General features: G+C 49.5%; 4 protein-coding genes across 9 annotated transcripts; 3 read left to right on the top strand and 1 right to left on the bottom strand.

Moving 5' to 3' along the window:
* Positions 1-957: 957 nt before the first annotated feature.
* Positions 958-11441, top strand: LOC131107565 (seizure 6-like protein). Of its 4 annotated transcripts, XM_058057712.1 has the most exons (16): positions 959-1158; positions 4342-4784; positions 4922-5117; positions 6071-6256; positions 6320-6491; positions 6556-6722; positions 6813-7007; positions 7140-7278; positions 7438-7634; positions 9555-9749; positions 9829-10020; positions 10133-10327; positions 10399-10434; positions 10504-10618; positions 10689-10794; positions 10870-11418. In XM_058057712.1, exons 1-16 carry the CDS (start codon positions 1083-1085, stop codon positions 10897-10899), a joined length of 2640 nt encoding a protein of 879 aa, XP_057913695.1. In that variant the 5' UTR covers positions 959-1082; the 3' UTR covers positions 10900-11418. The 4 variants fall into 4 exon arrangements, with proteins under 4 accessions (XP_057913694.1, XP_057913693.1, XP_057913696.1 ...); XM_058057711.1 differs by having other exon boundaries at positions 958-1158; positions 4345-4784; positions 10399-10618; positions 10870-11439; XM_058057710.1 differs by having other exon boundaries at positions 958-1158; positions 10399-10618; positions 10870-11438.
* A 417-nt stretch (positions 11442-11858) lies between these two features.
* On the top strand, positions 11859-16615 carry acads (acyl-CoA dehydrogenase short chain). 2 transcript variants are annotated; one of them, XR_009120274.1, is made up of 11 exons: positions 11859-11997; positions 12467-12627; positions 12693-12842; positions 12909-13020; positions 13110-13261; positions 13359-13529; positions 13603-13740; positions 13893-13988; positions 14053-14109; positions 14189-16505; positions 16582-16615. XR_009120274.1 is itself a non-coding variant. In XM_058057728.1 (10 exons), exons 1-10 carry the CDS (start codon positions 11970-11972, stop codon positions 14339-14341), a joined length of 1218 nt encoding a protein of 405 aa, XP_057913711.1. In that variant the 5' UTR covers positions 11859-11969; the 3' UTR covers positions 14342-16615. The 2 variants fall into 2 exon arrangements, 1 of the variants encoding a protein (XP_057913711.1); XM_058057728.1 differs by having other exon boundaries at positions 14189-16615.
* Positions 14660-15525, bottom strand: cldn5b (claudin 5b). The gene has a single exon (XM_058057732.1). The coding sequence runs from the start codon at positions 15426-15428 to the stop codon at positions 14805-14807; it is 624 nt and encodes a 207-aa protein (XP_057913715.1). The 5' UTR covers positions 15429-15525; the 3' UTR covers positions 14660-14804.
* Positions 16616-17322: 707 nt separating the features above from the next.
* Positions 17323-22145, top strand: septin5b (septin 5b). 2 transcript variants are annotated; one of them, XM_058057729.1, is made up of 11 exons: positions 17323-17489; positions 18145-18235; positions 18327-18413; positions 18486-18609; positions 19255-19389; positions 19453-19570; positions 19645-19740; positions 19800-19896; positions 19968-20103; positions 20171-20258; positions 20326-22145. In XM_058057729.1, exons 2-11 carry the CDS (start codon positions 18226-18228, stop codon positions 20386-20388), a joined length of 954 nt encoding a protein of 317 aa, XP_057913712.1. In that variant the 5' UTR covers positions 17323-17489; positions 18145-18225; the 3' UTR covers positions 20389-22145. The 2 variants fall into 2 exon arrangements, with proteins under 2 accessions (XP_057913712.1, XP_057913713.1); XM_058057730.1 differs by lacking the exon at positions 17323-17489 and adding an exon at positions 17599-17602 and having other exon boundaries at positions 20326-20471.
* The last annotated feature ends 148 nt before the right edge of the window (positions 22146-22293 follow it).

The following is a 22293-nucleotide window of genomic DNA, read 5'->3' as shown; positions in this document are numbered from 1 at the left end:
CATGTCTTTGTCCTGTCTCTTAGATACATAAACATGTCTTTGTCCTGTCTCTTAAATACGTAAACATGTCTTTGTCCTGTCTCTTAGATACGTAAACATGTCTTTGTCCTGTCTCTTAAATACATAAACATGTCTTTGTCCCATCTCTTAGATACGTAAACATGTCTTTGTCGCGTGTCTTAGATACGTAAAGATGTCTTTGTCCCGTCTCTTACATATGTAAAGATGTCTTTGTCCTGTCTATTAGATATGTAAAGATGTCTTTGTCCTGTGTCTTAGATACATAAAGATGTCTTTGTCCTGTCTCTTAGTTACGTAAACATGTCTTTGTTCCGTCTCTTATATACGTAAAGATGTCTTTGTCGCGTGTCTTAGATACGTAAAGAAGTCTTTGTCCCGTTTCTTAGATACGTGAACATGTCTTTGTCCTGTCTCTTAGATACGTAAGATGTCTTTGTCCTGTCTATTAGATATGTAAACATGTCCTTATCCCAAAGCAACCCCGCTTCCTGTATGCTATAATGCTACACAGACTAGTGCTTTTGCTCCATGACTTGCACTGTAGTATTACATTGGTACTACAGTTCTAGGTCAGAATGGTTTAACACCAGAATACTACATTGGTACTACAGTTCTAGGTCAGAATGGTTTAACACCAGAATACTACATTGGTACTACAGTTCTAGGTCAGAATGGTTTAACACCAGAATACTACATTGGTACTACAGTTATAGGTCAGAATGGTGGAAAAAGCATCCTAGGTCCCCTTTAAAGATGTCTTTGCCCCACCTTGTCACTTGCTAGCAGAGCCGGAACAGAGGCGGGACAAAAATATCTGTATGGAAACAGGCGAGAAAGGGGGCGTCTTTGGGGCAGTGACGTGTTACAGTCACGTGATGTGAGAGAGCAAACTTTGATGTCTTTAAGCTGTGTCTGGCGGGGGGTATGAAGGAGAGCCAGCGAAGAAGAGAGAGAAGGCGGGAAGACGAGAGCTCACTTCCGGCCGCTGGTGCTTAAAGAACCTCGCAGCACTCGCAGCATCCCCCCCGTCCCCCCCCCGAGGACCACCGGCGCGTGTCGCCATGTCTCCGTCCGCGTGCACAGTGTGCATGTTGTTGTTGTCAATGATGACGTGCAGTTGCGTGACGGCGCGTGCAGGTAAGCCACGTTTGTGTGTGAGTGAGTGTGTGTGTGTGTGTGCCCCCGCGTGGTTTAGTTGCGGTGATCATGCGGTGTTTGTGCGGACACCCCCACCATCCCCTTACCGTAGCGTGTTTACCGCAGCACGCGTGCACGCTGTCCGCGCGGGTGCGTGTGAGGCAACACCGCTGCATTGTGAGGCGCGTGCATGCGGGAATTCCGTCAAGTAAGAAAGAAGCGTCTAGAAGGCACGTGATGAGGGACACGTGTTTGTCATTGGAGGGTGTACCTAATCAACTGACCGCTTATCTCCGGACAAAAGTTTCTCCACTTCCTCTTCCACGGGGGGGCGCTGGTTGACATACTCGGTCCAAAACTCCCAACGCAGCAACGCAACAATTCTAGGTCGCAAAGTCCTCTTTTGTCCCAAGTTGGAAGATCAGAAGTCAGGCGTTCCACTTAAAGCGCCTCCTTACACAACAGGGGCCTGAGGGGGATGAACTCTGTGGAAAGATCTAGACTGTGACCGACGTGTACTGATGAAGATGCCAGTGAACACGCTACATCACATCATCGTCATCTTTACCTTCCCTTCTTTAGCCTGGCCATGATAACATTGAAGCTAGCGCGACATCAGTGCTAGCGTCACACCGCCAGTAACATTGGGAAACTAGCACAATGCTAACAACATTTTGCTAACACTTCAGTGTGAGCATCACACTGCTAATAACATTCACAAGCTAACATGACTTAAGTGCTAGCATCACACTGCTAATAACATTCAGAAGCTAACATGACTTAAGTACTAGCATCACACTGCTAATAACATTCAGAAGCTAACATGACTTAAGTGCTAGCATCACACTTCTAATAACATTCAGAAGCTAACATGACTTAACTGCTAGCATCACACTTCTAAAAACATTCAAAAGCTAACATGACTTAAGTGCTAGCATCACACTGCTAATAACATTAAGAAACTAAAACAAGGCTAGCAACATTATGGCGCTAACATGACTTAAGTGCTAGCATCACACTTCTAATAACATTTAGAAGCTAACATGACTTAAATGCTAGCATCACACTTCTAATAACATTCAAAAGCTAACATGACTTAAGTGCTAGCATCACACTGCTAATAACATTAAGAAACTAAAACAAGGCAAGCAACATTATGGCGCTAACATGACTTAAGTGCTCGCATCACACTGCTAATAACATTAAGAAACTAAAACAAGGCTAGCAACATTATGGTGCTAACATGACTTAAGTGCTAGCATCACACTGCTAATAACATTCAGAAGCTATCATGACTTAAGTGCTAGCATCACACTTCTAATAACATTTCAAAAGCTAACATGACTTAAGTGCTAGCATCACACTGCTAATAACATTAAGAAACTAAAACAAGGCTAGCAACATTATGGTGCTAACATGATTTAAGTGCTAGCATCACACTGCGAATAACATTAAGAAACTAAAACAAGGCTAGCAACATTATGGCGCTAACATGACTCAAGTGCTAGCATCACACCGCTAATAACATTAAGTAGCTAACACGACTCAAGTGCTTGTGTCACACTGCTAGTAACATGATGAAGCTAACATGACTCAAGTCCCAGCGTCATGCTGCTAATAATATTAAGAAGCTAACACAATGCAAGTGCTAGCATCACACTGCTAATAATATTAAGAAGCTAAAACAAGGCTAGCAACATTATGCCGCTAACATGACTTAAGTGCCTGCATCACACCACTATCAACATTATGTAGCTAACACTGAATTTGACTAACTTAAATTGACTTAACTTGGCTAACACGACTGAAGTGCTTGTGTCACACTCCTAGTAAAATGATAAAGCTAAAATGACTCAAGTCCCAGCGTCACACTGCTAATAATATTAAGAAGCTAACACAACACAAGCAACATTATGAAGCTAATACAACTTAAGTGGTAGCGTCACACCATAAATCATATTATGAATCCTTTGGTGATGTTAATGTTAATTCATGCTAATGCTATGCCAACACATTCATGCTAGCATGGGGATTTTAGCTTCATTAGTCACCTCATGGTGTCTCCAGCTAATTTATGCTAACGGAATTTGTTTCTGTTATTTGTCAAACCATTTACGGACATTTTAGCAGCAAGCAACTTGCTCACTGAGGGCCTGCAGTGCAGTGTATTACGTGACCAGCAGGTGTCAGCATCGTGCCATGCGCCATGCCAGCGTTTATGCTGAGCTATGCTAAATCTTAGCAAACATCCCAAGGTCGTGGTTGTGATGGAATCTGTTCGTCTGTTTGCTCTTCTGCATTTTTTTCTTTTAAAAGTTGTCAAAGTTGTTTTTTTATTCATGTGCTCCAAAGTTAGCCAGTGCCCCCCACCCCCATGCTAAAAGCTTTCCTGCTAACATATTTTATTCATGCTAAAAACAAACTCCTTCATCGCTGAGAATATCAACACTGGCTTTTTCATGTCAATGATTTACTAGCATGGCTAGCTATGGTTGCTGTTAGCATCTTCCCTAGCGCGACTTGCCTTGCCGAAATGCAGTCTGAAGTGAAAGTAGCTTAAATAAGAATATTTTGCCAACATCAAAGCTGTGTGGGATGGGGGGGGGGATTTCGGACTCATGGCTGTGCACGTTGTGTGTGGTGTGTGTGCGCGTTGTGCGGTCTCCACAACCTTAGCAGCACAAAAAGTGACATTTGTTTTTAATCCTCGCTAATCTCAGCGCCTAGCTAGCACACGTCAAATGATCCGGCTCCGGAATATTTCCCCTCTTCCTTCTTTTTAGGACGTTTTAATCCTTTAGAGGATTAAACGTTTGCCAGAAGTGCTTGACGCCGTGAAACTACTTTTACTAAATCTTGTAGCGAGCTGTCACACTGAGCTGCCTGCCGGTCGCCATGGCGATCACAAGATGACAGCCCGACCGTGGTGAAACGTGGGCCACACGTTGCCATCGGGAGGAAGATGCACATGCATGTGGGGTCGAAGTTCAGCACCTTCATCACATTTAATGATGTCCCGCCTTTTCCGGCTTTTAGATACCTGAATATGTCTTTGTCCCGCCTCCTAGATGCCTTAAGGTGTAGCGTGGCTAGCAGCTTTATCTGAGATATTAGCTAAGCGCTAATAGCAACCAAGAGCTATGATTTGTGTACATGACGTGTGTACATGATGTGTGTGTTCAGCAGAGGGCGTACAGGAGCAGCGTGTATTTCTTCCAGGGGGTGTGGTGTCCTCCACTGCAGCCCAGGAGGGGCCCTCTTCTGCGGGCACACCAGTCAGTATCAGCCCCCTCCCTGGAGCCGGGGGATCCAGTGGTCCCCCCTCACCCAGCACAGCGTGGGGTCCTCTCCACACGCCAAAGCGCACCTCTGAGGAGGAGGACCAGCTCGCCGCAGAGGTTGCGGCCCCCGTGACACGAAGTGCGGCGGCGGGTGAGGAGAGCGCACGTGTCTTTGATTGGCAGGTTGACCCTCGTGTTCTTCCAGAAGATTCCGGCTGCTCTGTGACCTTGTCACAGCCTGAAGGTTACATCGACTCGTCCGAGCCGCTTCCTGTGCCCAACGGCCCCGTGTCACGCTGCTTGTACACCGTCACCGTGTACGCTGGTTACGGCGTGGAGCTGCAGGCGAGCACACACACACGAGCACACACACGTTCACTGCATGTACACACTAGTGTGCTTGAGCGACTCCTGGTGGCGGTTGGTGGTACTGCTTCCTCACATAAAGGACAAAAAAACGTGTCCTTCATGTTGTTGCTCAGGTGAAAAGCGTCAACCTGTCCGATGGCGAGCAGCTGTCCATCAGGGGTGTGGATGAGGGCGGAACTTGGCTGGTCTTGGCCAATCAGACGCTGCTGGTGGAAGGTCAGGTGATCCGCAGCCCCAGCAACACCTTGTCCGTCTCATACTGCTCGTCTCTGGAGGGAAACGTGGGCGTCTTCCTGCTGCACTACCAGAGTGAGCGCTCTTGCACACACACACACACACACACACACCGACACACGCACACACACAGCATTCATTAGTGCTGAGAGCTGTTTGCATTCACACAAATGTGCTAATTACATCATCACATCACTAAACACTCATCTTAACGAGCTCATTAGGCTGTGAGCGTGCACGCGTGTGACGACACAACTACACAAAAACACCACACAGGGTCTTTAACAGGACCCCAAAGAGGTCATGGCTGCTTCTTTCAGTCCACACTATCCTTTAACGACTGTACTGGTTACCTGACAACCAGCAGATGTTACTGGTCCCATAGCAACCAACCAATGTTCCAGGTTCCCGAGCAACCATCGGATGTTGCTGGTTCCCTAGCAACCATCGGATGTTGCTGGTTCCCTAGCAACCATCGGATGTTGCCGGTCCCCTAGCATCCAATGGATGTTGCCGGTCCCCTAGCAACCATTGGATGTTGCCGGTCCCCTAGCAACCAATGGATATTGCCGGTCCCCTAGCAACCAATGGATGTTACCGGTCCCCTAGCAACCAATGGATGTGCCGGTCCCCTAGCAACCAGCCGATGTTGCCGGTCCAAGAGGAACCAATGGATGTTGCCGGTCCCCTAGCAACCAATGGATGTTGCCGGTCCACTAGCAACCAGCCAATGTTGCCGGTCCACTAGCAACCAATGGATGTTGCCGGTCCCCTAGCAATCAATGGATGTTGTCAGTCCCCTAGCAACCAATGGATGTTGCCGGTACACTAGCAACCAGCCGATGTTGCCGGTCCACTAGCAACCAGCCGATTTTGCCGGTCCCCTAGCAACCAATGGATGTTGCCCCTCCCCTAGCAACCAATGGACGTTGCCGGTCCCCTAGCAACCAATGGACGTTGCTGGTCCCCTAGAAACCAATGGATGTGCCGGTCCCCTAGCAACTAGGTGACACTCTTGTCTGTCCTAGTCTTCAGGCTGAGCTGCTCGCTTCCCAAGAGGCCTCACTTCGGAGAGGTGTCGGTCCTGGACCTCCTGCCGGGGGGCACGGCCCGCTTCCACTGCCACATGGGCTACCACCTGCAGGGGGAGCCATTGCTCACCTGCGTCAATGCCTCGCGGCCGGTGTGGAATGCCAAGGAGCCCGCCTGCAGAGGTAAGTGTGGCACCGCCCCCAAGGATAGTCAGAATCGGTCATCCATCGACGTTCTCTTCTCAGCGCTGTGCGGGGGTACAGTGAAGAACGCCACGGTGGGACGGGTTCTGTCTCCCTCTCCCCACCACGGGCCCAATGCCACTCAGGACCGCTCGTGTTCCTGGTCCCTGGAGGCCCCCAAAGACCAGAGGCTGCACCTGCACCTGGAGCGCCTGGTGCTGGGACCCTCTGACAGGTGGGCCACCACCGGACAGTGGGAAGCACTAAACTTTCTCATGGAGTTTTCTTTTGGCTAACAGGCTGGTTCTGTGGAGCGGTCTGGATGCCGGTTCTGTGGTTCTGTTTGACTCGGGTCGAAGTGGGCACGTCCCCTTTGAGGGTGTGATCAGCGAGGGTCCCGCTGTAAGGGTCCAGTTTATCACTGAGCAGCCAAGCCAGAACACGGGCTTCAACATCCGCTATGAAGGTAGGTACCGTTCTGGTCCGGTCTGCTTTGACTCTGGACCTGTCATATTCTGGTCATGTGATAAAGCCCGTGTGACGTGTCGTCCTGCAGCCTTTGAGCGGGGTCACTGCTACGAGCCTTACCTCCAGAACGGCAACTTCACCACATCTGACCCCCTGTACAGTGTGGGAGCGGTGGTTCAGTTCAGCTGCGACCCGGGTCACTCTCTAGAACAAGGCCCGCCTGTCATTGAGTGCATCAGCGCCAGAGACCCGTACTGGAACGACACTGAGCCTCTCTGTAAAGGTGAGACTGGACCAAGGGTCTGTAAGGTTCTTCCCAGGAATGTCGTGTTCACGGCCCACAAAGCAAAACAACATGGCGTCTTCTGACCGTGAAGGTGTGACCTTGTCCGTGTTATGGTCCATCTGGCTGCAGCGCAGTGCGGGGGTGACCTGAGCGGTCCCGGAGGTGTGATTCTGTCTCCCAACTGGCCCGAGTGGTACGGCGAGGGTGAGGATTGCAGCTGGAGACTCCACGTGGGCGAAGACAAGAGAGTACTCCTCGACGTCCAGCTGTGAGACTCTCACACACACGTCGAACCTGCGCCACCTTCTAAGGGGGTCTCTGATCTCTAGAACTGCTACGGAGGTTCTAAGGGGGTGTCAAAACAAAGCATTAGCATTTAGTATCCTGCAGAAGGAAGCTAACTGCTTTCCTTGCTTCCTTCTCTCAGCCTGAACATCAGTGACGGTGATGTGTTGACCGTTACCGACGGTGACGAGGGTGCGGCCCGGGTCCTGGGACGCTACTCGGGGGGCAGAATCCCCTTCAAACTCTTCTCCAGCACCCCTGACCTGAGCATCACCTTCCACTCTGACCCGGCCGGGCTGGTTCTGGGCAAAGGAGAAGGCTTCATCATCAATTACATGGGTGAGATCCCAATATGCTCGTTGACTCCCCCGCATGTTGCCTTAAATAGAATGTGGATGGATGGCGCTATCTGCAGGGGGGAATGAGTGATGCAGCTATGAATTCAGCAGAGGGCGCTGTCTCACCAGTTATTTCACTCAACATTTTCCATCAGGAAGATGCTTTGACAAGACGTGATGTTGTAGACGTACGTTGCATGACGTAGTATGCTGTATCAGGTCTTCATGCACGAAACACACATGAAGATGATTTATAGTGGGGGTGCGTAGTGAAACATGAAAGGATGCAACATTGCCACTTTGGCATGAGAGCAACACGTGTAGATATGCTGTACTAGCAAGTGATACTACAAGTGATACTACACCTCCAGGTACGAAATTCATTTGATCTTAGGGGCTTTCATTTGTTGGAATTTTCCTTTTGGGAGACAAGATTTGCCCTAAAAAAAGGCGTCACTCGTTCCACCAGATGTCCGATATTGTCCAACTCTCAATTTCCGATACATGACATATCGCCTGTGGTGGAATGTATGGTTTTCATGATCCGGAAAAAATCTCATATTAACCTATATCAGACTTTTTATGTGATATAGGGCTGATCCCTAGTTACCTAGACATCCACAGTTCCCTAGTTCCCTAGTTCCTTGGACATCCCCAGTTCCCTAGAACTTTCCCTAGTTCCCTAGACAGTCCTAGTTCCCTAGACATCCCCAGTTCCCTAGAACTTTCCCTAGTTCCCTAGAACTTTCCCTAGTTCCCTAGAACTTTCCCTACTTCCCTAGACATCCCCAGTTCCCTAGACATCTCCAGTTCCCTAGAACTTTCCCTAGTTCCCTAGAACTTTCCCTAGTTCCCTAGACATCCCCAGTACCCTAGAACTTTCCCTAGTTCCCTAGACACCCCTAGTTCCCTAGAACTTTCCCTACTTCCCTAGACATCCCCAGTTCCCTAGACATCTCCAGTTCCCTAGAACTTTCCCTAGTTCCCTAGACATCCCTTGTTCCCTAGAACTTTCCCTAGTTTCCTAGACATCCCCAGTTCCAGCCCAACCGTCCTAACATACTGCATTTTGTTGCCCTGTACCAGTGACATGAGCAATAACAATAAAGTTGAATCTAATCTAATCTAATCTAATCCAGATGCTGTTACAACTGGAAAGACTATGTTCCTTCATGACAACATGGACACAAATGTCAAAAGAATGAGAAAAGAATCCATGAATTTGAATGGAAAATAACACTTTATTCCCATCATATTCTCACTTTTTCCCAACCCAATTTTCTCCAAAACAACTGCCTTTGCTATTCTTTGTCTCTCGTGATAATTGGACTTTTTAGAAAATCAACATTTTCTTGAATATTTCCAAAGGATGCTCCTGAAATGACATTATTTTTGGTCATAATATTCAAAGTTTTTCTTTTTTCTGGTTCCAATATGTATGTTCCAATATGTATATGTATATACATTTTTCCAATGGCCCCCAGACCACACTTGGGACACCACAGGGCTTCTTACTGCGTACATGATGGGTGGCTTTTTGGCATTTGAGCTTTGGGTGGCAGTCATGCTACTAGTATACCTAGTCCTCGTAGAGAATTTTTTGTTTCCTCTTCCTTCAGTCACTTCCTGTTGGCTTCTAGATGAGCTTACATTGAGGACACCCCCGCCCCCGCCCCCTACTGTCCTATTCACTTGTCACACTAACTGACAACCGTGTCACAGCTTGCGTGTCACAGACCGGCCACAGCGTGAAACACTTCCTGCCTCTTGGTGTGTCAGTCTGGGTGTAGCATGTAAAGTAGCATCACATACAGGAGCCACGCTAGGGGCTCACAGGAAGCATGTCAGCAGGTGCAAAAGCTCCGCCCCCACCTCCCACAGAGGTGTCGTGTCGCTCATGCATCTTTGTGTCTCTCACCAGAGGTGTCTCGAAACGACTCATGTCCTGACCTGCCGGAGATCCAGAATGGCTGGAAGACGAGGTCGCACGTGGCGCCGGTCCGAGGCGCTCGCGTCACCTACCAGTGCGACCCGGGCTACGACCTGGTGGGCCGGGAGACCCTCAGCTGCCAACTGGACCTCTCGTGGAGCTCGCAGCCTCCGTTTTGCGAAAAGAGTCAGTGCACTCACTCACTGGGAACTTGTCGGGCCTGACGGCTGAGTCTAAACGTCCCCCGTGTCTTCTCTCCGCTCAGTCATGTACTGCTCTGACCCGGGCCATGTGGACCACTCCACCCGGTCCCTGTCGGACCCCAAGCTGCTGGTGGGGGCCACCATTCGGTACCGCTGTAACCCTGGCTACATCCTGCAGGGCGGTGCCACCATCACGTGCTACGGCCGTGAGCCCGGGACCCCCGTGTGGACCTCCCACCTCCCCCGCTGCGCCGGTGAGTCTTGGCCCGTTTGGTTCTGAGCTGCTCTGCCGTGTTTCCACGACAACCGCTAAGGATCGTTTGATATGCAAATGAGATGTGAATGACGTAAAGGGTGTGTCTTTAGCCGAGGATTCGCTGTCCTGTGAGAACCCGGGTGTCCCCGACAACGGCTACCAGATCCTGTCTAAGCGCGTCTACCTGCCCGGCGAGACACTGGCCTTCGTCTGTTTCCACGGTTACCAGCTGATCGGCGAGGTGGCCATCAAGTGCGTCCAAGGAAACCCGTCGTTCTGGAGCGGCCCACTTCCGCTCTGCACAGGTGAGACCTGGACGAAGGGGACGGGGTCGCAGCAGTGACAAAGCAGGAAGTGACTGGGTGATGTCTTGCAGCTGACCACGCCTGCTTCAGCAGCCACGCCTTGGAAGGTGAGTGTGTGCACGTGTGTGTGCACGTGTGTGTGGTGATGACTGTGTGTGCGTGTGTGTGTGTGTCAGTCGCGCACGCCAGCAGCGGCTCTGCGCTGGATGGCGGCAATGTGGCGCTAGCCGTCTTCCTCCTCATCCTCCTGCTGTCGGTGCTGCTGGGAGGCGTTTACATGCTCGTCACGCGGTAGGAACTCGCAAAACAAACGTCAGCAAATTGTGGTGGCCGCCACTTGTCACCTATCACTTCCTGTCAGGTGCCGCCGTCCATCCAACCTGCGGCTGCCCCTCATCTACCCCCACCCTTACAGGCAGATCACCGCAGAGGCGGAGTTTGACAACCCGCTCTATGAGGCAGGCGGGGTGAGTGTATTAAAACGCAATGAGAGGCGGAGCCTCTGTGTTTAGCACCGCCCCCCTCATCTGCTTTGTGTGCAGGACACGCGGGAGTACGAAGTCTCCATTTGAAGAACCCGCCCCCCCTCGCCGCCCAGAGGGAGGTGATGTAAATAGTCGATGATGTCCAGCCCCCTTCTGGGGACGGAGGCGAAATGGGGGGGGACGACAACAAACAAAGATCATCATTCATCATCTTCATGGCATGAAGAAAGAGCACAGCGGAAGGACGAGCGGCCATGTTTTCATGGATTTTTAGGCATGCCATCTTTGTGTCCGTGAACCCGACCAACCTGCCAGTCCAAGATCAGGGTTTATAGTGTGCCAGCTGCAACGCAGAGCTTAAGCTAGTGTTTTGCGCCACCTGCTGGCTCGTGGTGATGTTCCTTCATCTTTTTGATTTGACTCCAACTGACTTGACAACATCTTGTAAATCTGTAAATAAATGATTTCTTTTGGTCTTTATTTATTAACGTGGTGTTCTGTGACGTTAGATGAACATTTTCATGATGACAACACTTTCCCTAAATAAATGGTACAATGTGACGTGCTGTGTCATCTGTCTTCGTATTGTCATTGAGTTGAGCGAGTTGGGAATCAACCATGGCCGACATTCACAACCTCACTGCTAATCTTTATAAGACACCTCTGCAACAATAAGTAGCATCTCGTGTTAAAATCCTGGAAAAACACACTTTTTAAAAGTCAAAATAGAACTGTTAGCCTTTTGAGCGCCATTTTGTTGTCAGACTTTTCTGTAAGTTGGAACCACACACAACACGAGAATGACTTTGAACGGAGGTGCGTAAAGGTGCGACGTAATGACGTCACCAGTTGTACAAAACGCCGTAGGTCACGTGCTGCCTTCACGTCCAAACTTTCAATAAGCTTTCCCTTCACCGCGGAATGAAATTGCTTCAAACTCGTCCACATTCTACAATTAAATAAAGCTTTTATCGAGAAGAAGGACAATAATTATCACACAGACTTACCATCGCGGGCATTTGGTCGTCAGTTAACGATTCATCTTGCAACCAAACTCGAATTTGTCGGCGGTCTTTTAACATCTGTAAATTTCTGATGGTCATTGAAGGCATCATTTGTGCTTCATAACAGGCTGTCTGAGCCGAGTTACGCCAAGCATGGCTGCTCTTTTTACGGCAAGGAAAGGTGAGCACCTTTGATAAATGTGCGTCAAATCAAAGGTGATAGGAAGACGCTTTTGAATCTGCAAGTCGGCTGTTTGTGCCGAAATAGCCTGCTGCTCCTAGCTTACTCGTCTAGCCGGTGAAGCTAAGTTACAGTTGACATGTATAGAGTTTGCTACATTTAGCATTCCCAAATAACTTCCTATCAGCTTTTGTTGTTGTTGTGCTGCTTACGTGAGATTCTGTTCATCCAAGCTAGGTTAGCTAGGCTAGTTGCACCTATCGAGGCTACTAACTCCAAATAAACCCGTTTTCAGACAAAAGTGACTAGTTTGTCTTTGTTGTTGAGAGCATAGTCTAGTTATTTCGAGTGCAGTGATTAAAACAATTACTCTAACTTGATTCCTGGTTTCTTCTACTGTGACTGAGGTCGACCTTTCGCCTACTTAGCATGCGGCTAGCTAAAGTGAAATGTTTTGTTTGGCCTTCAGCCCTCAGCTTGTGTCTAAGGGGGCGTCGAGGTGCGTCCCAGCTGGCCGAGCTGCCAGAGACGCATCACATCCTCAGGCAGACGTGCAGGGACTTTGCTGACCGAGAGTTGGCCCCCATTGCCTCCAGGCTGGACAAGGAACAGTGCTACCCCAGCAAACAGGTACGATCCTCGGGGTATGCTAATTAGCATCGCAACACTTAGTACTCTGTGTTTGTGCTCTGCAGATTTTGGAGCTGGGGGCCATGGGTGTGATGGCCATGGAGGTTCCGGAGGAGCTGGGTGGAGCCGGGATGGACTACCTGGCCTACAGCATCGCTGTAGAGGAGATCAGCCGAGGCTGTGCCAGCACTGGAGTGGTGGTTTCTGTCAACAATGTGAGTTGTGGTTAAAGACGCCCAGCACTCGTGTGATGCCATTGCTTAGTCCCTGTGCCCCCTCAGTCGCTCTACCTCGGACCCATCCTCAAGTTTGGTACCGAAGAGCAGAAACACAAGTGGATCACACCTTTCACCAGCGGAGAGAAGGTGGGCTGTTTCTCTCTGAGTGAGCCAGGTAAGGTGAGCTGCCAATCATCAGTGTGACCCCGCCTCCTGATGCGCTGACATAATGCAGGTCCGCTCTTGTTCTTTGTTGTCGCACAGGGAACGGCAGTGACGCAGGCGCCGCCTCCACTGTGGCCATTCAGGACGGGGACGAGTGGGTCCTGAACGGGACCAAAGCGTGGATCACCAACTGCTGGGACGCTTCGGCCACCATCGTCTTCGCCACCACGGACAGGAAGCTCAAACACAAGGCACACCACTACTCGCTGTCCCGCTCGCAGAAAGACGGATGTTCTGTTCTAACACTGGTCTCTCTTGTGGTTTTTGTTGTCTTGAACGGTCCCACAGGGCATCAGTGCCTTCCTGGTCCCCATGCCCCACCCGGGCCTCTCGCTGGGGAAGAAGGAGGACAAGCTGGGCATCAAGGCCTCCTCCACCGCCAACATCATCCTGGAGGACTGCAGGATACCGCTACACAACATGCTGGGTCCTTGTGGTGCTGGGTTCAAAATCGCCATGGTAACGACCTCCTCTGCCCAGGAGCATGCTGGGACATGTTTCATCTGGGCTAACGTCGCATGTGCGCCCTCAGCAAACACTGGACAGCGGACGCATCGGCATTGCCGCTCAGGCGGTCGGCATCGCTCAGGCGTCGCTCGACTGCGCCGCCGACTACGCACATAAACGCTGCGCTTTTGGAGCGCCCATCGGAAAACTACAAGCCATCCAGGTGACGGGAAAAAGATGCTTTTATGATTATTCGCTAATATGAGTTGGAACATGATTCTTTCCCTCCATTATCCGTCAGAGCATAATGTATTTGTGGCATTGTCGCCCCCAAGTGGTATGAAGGTGTCAATGCAGCCTCCCTTTGTTCTTTAGTTCAAGTTGGCCGACATGGCAGTGGCCATCGAGAGCGCCCGCCTGCTCACGTGGAAGGCTTCCGTCCAGCGCGACGCTAAGAAACCCTTCACCAAGGTATGTCCCCAAGCCCCCCCACCACTGCCTTGTTGCGTCCTTTCACAATAAAACTCCTCTCCAGGAAGCCGCCATGGCCAAGCTCGCTGCCTCTGAGGCCGCCACATTCTGCTCTCACCAGGTGAGGAGCCAGGGACACGCCCCCTTTGTTTTTCTGTTGTTCCACTCATTTTTTTTGCGTCTTTTATGTCACACGTCAGGCCATCCAGGTTCTCGGGGGGATGGGTTATGTGACGGACATGCCGGCTGAGCGCCACTATCGTGACGCTCGCATCACAGAGATCTATGAAGGCACCAGCGAGGTCCAAAGACTGGTTATCGCTAGTCAGGTGCTGAAGGAGTACCAAGTGTAGGCCGCACGCTCCCCGGGCACGGGAGGCCATCTTGCATCTTGTTACGGTAAACTAACACTGGGCTGGACCCCGACAGGAAGTCACACCATCAACAGACACCATGGCAGCTGTGAGTCCCCACCCCAGCGCCAAACTACTTTTTTCTAATCGGGAAAGAAAGAAACAAACAAGCGTGTTCAATATCCTGCCAGCAGAGGGCGACAATGGTCACATGACCGGTTCAGCTGTGTGCGCACTGTAATGTACGTCTCCTTTACCCCCAAGGGAGCGGGGGTAAAGATTGCTTCCTGGCGGGTGTGGTTTAAATAATTGGACATCTTGTCAACAGCAATGTTTATTTACTGAGCTCAAAGTACAAAAACATCAAAGAGCAGATCCTCATTTGCATATTTACACAAGACACAGGAATATTAAAGATTTGAGTGCCAAGAACGATGTGATCCTGTTCTCCTGCAGCATTTGTTCACACGTAGAGCTTCTTATCGCCGTTTGGATACTCCACGACGTAGGAGCTCCTCGCCGCGCGTCCGAATGAGCAGCAGAGGATCCCGCCCCCCAGCAGGAGGAGCGCGGAGGCGGCCCAGCCGATGTAGATGGCGGCCCCAATCTCCCTCTTCTTGGAGGGGGGGACCTTGGGGTCGTGGAAGTCCACAATGATGTTGCCGGCCATCCAGCAGAGCGGAACCAGAACCAGCACGCCGCTGATGACGTAGATGAGGCCGCCGGCGTACACAGCTCGGGCTTTGAGCGCTTCCTGGCGGATGCAGTTGGTGCACTGAGCCCCCGCCAACGTCACGGCCAGCGCCAGCGCTCCCAGCACCACCGAGACCACCGTCAGGGCGCGCGCCGTCTGCAGGTCCCGCGCCAGGCTGAGCACGGAGTCGTGCACCTTGCACTGCATCTGACCCGTGGACTGGACCACGCACGACATCCACAGACCGTCCCATATGGTCTGAGCCACTACGATGTTGGAGTCCAGGAAGGCCGTCACCCTCCACGTGGGCAGCACGCATGCCACCATTGCCAGCACCGAGCCCCACGTGCACAGGCCCAAGCCCACCGGCTCCAGGATGGCCGCCAGCATCATCGGCGCCCCCGCGAGTGTGGCTGCTGTGGTCGGGTGTTTCTCTGCAGGACCCTGTGGACGCTTTGGGTGTGGTCTGTATGCACGCTGCCTTTAAAGACCCGTGCCCTCCCCTCCGGAACGCCTCCCGGCAAACTTTGGGCCAGTCGGACTGAAGTATCTTTTTGTCTCAGCCAATCAGGAGCCCCCGTGTACTGTCCGGCGTGTCGGTCAGCCTTTTCTAAAAATGTGCGCGTCTTTCACAATTTCACAACTTAAACAATTTAAAGCAAGCACTTCAGTGCTGGTGATGTCATGAGGAGGCGGAGTTTTGACAGGAAGTGTTTGTTTCTACAGCTGGGCTGGAAGGAAGCTTTCTCTCCCACCCCAGCGGGGCGCTTTTGTTTCCCCGACCGACCTTCAATGGCACTTCAGGCCCAGATGGGAAGCACACACTGCATCCATGCTTTTATTTTGAATAGTCACCACTTCCTGTCGCCCAAACAAAGTCTAAACATTGAAATGATTTTGTTTATTTTTGTAATGACTTCTATAATCTCTTCATCAGCATGTGACCACACCTGCTCTAATTGCTGCTGGGGGGGGGGGGCAGTCTAAACAAATGGTATTCTTAGGGACTGTTAAACATGAGTATTTAAAGCTGTAAATGTATGTCAGTGTTTTGTCGTCGGAAATGTGTGTGGCAGCAGGTGTTAGCAGCCAGGAAGTCAGATGTCCTGTTTCTTTCCACTTCCTGTCATTGTCATCAGAGTCCAGTCACATGACCTCTGACATTACATATGTCACCTCCAACATCTCCATTGTCTATAATAATGTTAACGACCATGAGAATACTAATAGTACTACTACTACTAATAGCCATAGTGTTAGGAATAAGACATGATATTGGCGTCCAAAGCAGAATGTATGATTTGGTAACAGGAATGACTTCCCGTCCAACTGCTTATCAGCCCGGATTTGTTTTCATTTGTTTGTCTGTCGTGTCTCTCTGTGCGGTGACTTCCGCTTCCTGTGTGTGTGTGCCATATCATGATTGAGCGTCAGCTTCTTGTTTTTTCCCCATCTTGATGTTCTTGACAGGTGAGCTTCCTGCTGGCACAAGGATGACGACGATAGTGAGCTCCTCCATTGTGTTCTTGATGTCGTATTGTTGCAGCAGTCTGACTACAATAAAGGCACCGTCGTCCTTCGCATCAGTCTACCAATCAGCAGCCGGCAAATGTGGCGGCTTTGTGTGCCGTCGTCCGCCCCCACCGCCTCAATGTACACACTCTTACACACACACACACACAGGTCCCTCCACTGATAACTTAGTCTAATCTAGAATGTTCCTTGTCATAAAAAACAATTATGTTGACATAAAAAGACAGAATGTTTACATTTAGCGGACACGTGGCATGTTTGCTAGCAGGATGTTCGCTTGTATTTCAAACTGAAGAAAATTACGCTTATAGATACAAAATAAAGAAATGATGTAGCCTAGCATGCTAAAGAACAGGTTAACGTTAATTGCTCATGTTCATTTATGTGTGTGCTCCCAGTTGATGCTAACACACAACTTCGTCTCGTCTTTGTTCCGAGTGGTGACCAATCAGGTGTTTGTGTGACGTCATCACAGCTCATGAAGAAACGGAGTTGTAATATTTTAGAAATGACTGAGTTTTCTTTTAGATTTTATATTATTTCATGGAAACTAAATTGACCGGTCTTTATTTTTTTCTTTTGTGTACGTGTGTTTGTGGCTCTCTCTCTTTCTCGCTCTCTCCCTTTCTCGCTCTCTCTCTCACGCACTCACGCAGACAGCGTCTACCACGTCATTGTGGCGTCCCCTTCTGGTGTGAGGGAAAAGTGCACCCCAACACAAAGACAATATCAGTCGACAGAAAAAGGCGCGAACATCACGGACGCTTCTGCCTGATTCCGGCACGTGCCTCCCGCCTTTAGTCTCCGGTATTGACCAACCGCCCCCCCCCCCCCGAGGACGCGTACACACACGTCTTCGGGAGTTCTCGTACAGGATGGCGGCAAACAGCAGGTGCACGAGGAGCCACGCGCAGCGCACAGGTGAGACCCTCCTTAGCCCCCCCCCCACCTTTGACCCCTTCTGATGCTTGTCTTTCCTCTCTGCTGCCGACGTCACTAAATGTTGTTGAATGTACCGCCAACAAGACGCCGAGGTAACTATGTGTGTGTTATCATTTATTTACTTATACTTTATTCATCCCTAAGAGAAATTCACAAATTAAACTTAATTTAAAGCTAAAACATTTCAGTTTATCTTTAGTCATGTTGGGTCTGTTAGCTAGCTGAGCTCAAGTGTTAGCACCCTCACTGTTAGCATTAGCAGCACACACCAACACTCCAACACTTTTTATTTTTGTCCATTTTAAAACTTGATTTCTTCATTGAGATGCCAACATCCCATAACATCCTCTGCGTGTGCGTGTGGAGTGTGTGTGGGCGTGCACAGAAACAGCAAAGTCAATATGGTAGCCCAACAACAAAACCATGGCTCCAGGCTGATGCAATGTATTATGGGAAATATGTACACTTCAACAATCCTTTTATGTATGACACACATACGCACACACACAAGCCTGTGACAGCATGACAGAACATTTGGGCAACAATACGTACAAATAATAAAATGAATGCTAATAAAAACAATATAATATACATAGTGCTGATACAATAAATGATATGTGTGGTGTGTTGGCAGGATAAAGAATACGTGGGCTTCGCTTCCTTGCCCAATCAGCTGCACAGGAAGTCAGTGAAGAAAGGATTTGACTTCACACTCATGGTGGCTGGTGAGACCTCTTGTCTACTGCGAGGAAACGCAGTGTTCTCTTCTAAAACGCCTCCTCACTCTCAACACTGACTGTGTGTGCGTGTTGTTAGGAGAGTCAGGCCTCGGTAAATCCACGCTGGTCAACAGTTTGTTCCTCACAGATCTTCACAAAGACAGGAAGCTCCTCAATGCAGAAGGTCAGTCGGCCTGTAGATCATGTCAACTCTTTTGATGAAATCATCAACGCGTGCGTGTGTGTGTGCGTGCAGAGCGTATCCATCAGACGGTGGACATCATCAAGCACACAGTGGACATCGAGGAGAAAGGCGTCAAGTTGAGGCTCACCATCGTGGACACGCCAGGCTTTGGTGATGCCGTCAACAACGCCGACTGGTGCGTGCATGTGACACTGCGCCTTTATCGCTGACAGACGTGACGGGGAAATGTTGCCCATGAGCCACACCTCCAGCCAGCAGGGGGCAGCATGTGACACTATATTTTCCCTTAGCATGTCGGAACACGGCTGCACGGTGAGCGAGTGGTTAGTGCGCAGGCCTCACAACTAGGAGACGAGAGTTCGATTCCACCCTCGGTTAGCTCTGTGTAGAGTTTGCATGTTCTCCCCATGTGTGTGTGGGTTTCCCCTCCCCCATTCCAAAAACATGCTAGGTTAACATGCCAGTCCAGGGTGGACCGCGCCTCTCGCCCCAAGACAGCTGGGATAGGCTCCAGCATGCTGGTGAGGATAAGCGGTAGAAAATGACTGTAGAAATGTTGGACACGCGCAACCTGCTGCTTCCTTCCTGTTCGGACTAAAGTATTGGGACACAGCTCCTGCCAACCAATCAATAGAAAGACAGTAAACAGGAAGTCCTAACTTCCAGGTGGTGTCCCAATACTTTTGTCTATGCATGGAAGGTAAGCTAAGGTCAAGTTAGGCTGTAGTGACGTTTGCTGGACTCAAGGGGCGCTGTTACCTTTGTTATTCTCATACATGATGAGCCCACTGTGTGTGTGTGTGTGTGTGTGCGTACGTAGTTGGAGGCGGGTGTGTGAGTATGTGGATGATCAGTTTTTTCAGTATTTCTGCGATGAGAGCGGGCCAAACAGGAAGAAGATCGAAGACAATCGCGTCCACTGCTGTCTCTACTTCCTGCCCCCCTTCGGACACGGGTAACAACCCCTCGCCTTCTCGGCGTTGCCGCGAGACACGGGCTGACATTGCGGTTGTTGCAGGCTGCGTCCGGTGGACGTGGCGTTCATGAAGGCGCTGCAAGAGAAGGTCAGCATCGTTCCTCTGATCGCCAAGGCGGACGTGCTCACACCCGGCGAAACCAAAGCGCTGAAAGGCAAGGTAAACAACAGACAAACGACCTCTGACCTGTGCTAACGTTAGCAATGCAAGCACGGTGTTTGTCCCGCGTGCAGCTGAGGGACGAGATGGACGCACACGACATCAAAGTCTATCAGTTTCTACACGGCGACTCGGACGACGACGACGACTCCAAGCAGGAAGAGCTGAAGGTGAGGTCCACCTTTGACCTTTAACCCTTTAGTCCTTTGATCTTTGGTCTGTGGTGTAGGTCAGCATGCCCTTCGCCGTGATAGGCAGCAACACGGTAGTGGAGGTCAGAGGGCAGCGACTGCGAGGGAGGATGTACCCCTGGGGCTTTGTGGAGGGTTAGGCCCCGCCCACTTCCCTTTACTGTTCACCTCCCCTTTTACATACCTTGACATGTACGTGTGTGTAGTGGAGAACCCGAGTCATTGTGACTTTGTCAAGCTGAGGACCATGCTGATCCAAACGCACATGCACGACCTCAAGGACCTGACCTGCGACCTTCACTACGAGAGCTTCAGAGCACGCTTCATCAGCGCCATGAACAGGTGACACGCATCAAGTCCCGCCGGTAAAGCGCAGCACGCTAACAACGCACGACTCGCTGTGTTGCAGCAAGATGGCGGCAGAGCAGCGGGCGGAGAGCCCCCTCCCCCCTCCGTCTCTGTCCTCAGATGAGGCGAGGAAGAAGAAGGACGAGCAGGTGAGCCATGAAGGTGTTCATGATGTGAGGATGAAGATGCTGAACGGTGTGCTCTCTCTCTCATCAGATGAGGAGGATGCAGCACATGCTGCACACCTTGCAGCAGCAGATGCACCAGCACAGCCTCTGACCTCTGACCTCCACCAATATTAGCTTAGCTTAGGGTAGAGTAGACAGACTTTTTCTAACTTGCTACTTCCCAACATGCAACACAAACTACTGCTTCCTCCCAGCATGCTTTAATGGAGCATTGCACCACATACCTTGGTCTTCAGTAAGACCACCAAGGTTATGATGTAAACGTGTGGCATTTAAAGTTGGACAAACTCGAATTAAAAAGTCAAGTTTACACTTTTTTTTTTTTCAAAGTGAAAAGTTGGCATTGGAATTAAAGCCGCACCCTAGTTTCCCAATCATGTCCAATGGTAGTGCTAGCTAAAGCACTGCGGGTGTAATATACATTTGTCCACTGGTGGCGCTGTGGGCGCTCAGTAATTCAACCACAAGATAAAAACCTTGGTTTTCGCTGGCTATAGGTTGTTTTTTTTTATTACTACATTAATTACTTAATTACTCATCTTGTAAATGTCACGGGAGGTACAGGTACATCTGAAAAAATAAGAATATAATGAAAAAGTTCAATATTCATTTCAGAATTCAGAAGAGCCAAATATCCACAGAGTGAAACGTTGATGATTGTGGCTTATAGATCATGAAAAGCCAAAATGCAGTGCATCAGAAAATATGACATAAGATGTCGGAATTGTGAAAAGTGTTGATTTCCATGCAGCCATTAATAGCTGGTTGCCCCCCCCCCCTTTCATCAATGGAGCGTGGCGTGGAAGCCATCGCCGTGTGGCCTGCTCGGGTGGAATGGAAGTCCAGGTTGCTTTGATGGCGGCCTGTTTCTTTTAGCTGGCGACCAACGGCTGGGAAGAGATCACATGCTGAGCCAATCAGGAGTCTCCCACCGTTTTGGCCGACACCTTTGGAGGGAACTTTGGGCTATCGAAGTAGTTCAGATAAGAAAAGGCCAGTTGATGGAGTACTCTTGCTAGTATTGGAGATAAACGTATATAAATGTATGTGTCAATTACTGTAAACTGACCTGATTTGTTTACAAACAAGTTGCCATGATGCTATTTTTTAAAAATTATGTCTAATATATATTTTTTAAATGTCAAATAGCTCTGGAAAAGTATGACTTTTGTCCTCCATCTTGTCTGCTCATCCAATCAGCAGGCGAACTCAGCCTGGATGCATTCATGGTCTCACACAAAGTTAGATTTTAAAAAACTCATTACAAAGACGTGCATTTAAAAAAAAATTGAGCATTGTAAAGGGAGCCACATGCGGCTCTGAAGCCGAGGGTTGCTGACCCCTGACCCAGACTGAGGGAGCATTTAAAGTCAGGACGTCATGAGCTGATTAGGGTGTGACACCACAATATTCCCATTTTCTGAGACACTGCATTTTGGCTTTATCATCCATAAGCCACAATCATCAACATTTCAAGAAATAAACGTTTAAAATAAACGTTTCACTAAGTGTAATGAATGTGTATATGGCGTTCACAGCCTGAAATGATATTCCCTTTTTTAGATGTGCCTGTGTATCGGTTGTAAGTATCCCAACACTTATTAACAATAGAGGATAACCGCATGAAGTTCTCCGCTATCGTTGGTAGATTCTAATGTACTGGATTGCTTTGACTGCTTTCTGGACTGGCTCCCTGCGGGTCAGGCAGGAATTTAAACAAGGAACCACCTGAATGGAAACTTTAAGTAATGTTAGTTAATGTAAGTAATATGTGTGAAAGACATGTAATGTTGTCTCTTGCCACTAGGTGTCAATGATGTTTAAAGTCAGCGCCCATTCTTACTTTGAATGCAATAAATCGGCGTACAGTAATGCAACATTTAGTGCACGTTATTGTTGTGATGTCCTACGTTTCAACAAACTGAAAATACCCTTGCTGAAAAAAACAGCATGACCAGCAAGACCAGCATACGCTGTGTTTTCCTAGGTCTGGTCT

This window comes from Doryrhamphus excisus, chromosome 19, assembly GCF_030265055.1.
Source record: "Doryrhamphus excisus isolate RoL2022-K1 chromosome 19, RoL_Dexc_1.0, whole genome shotgun sequence".
NCBI classification, from domain to species: Eukaryota; Metazoa; Chordata; class Actinopteri; order Syngnathiformes; family Syngnathidae; genus Doryrhamphus; species Doryrhamphus excisus.
This window is presented reverse-complemented; position numbering and strand designations above follow the sequence as displayed.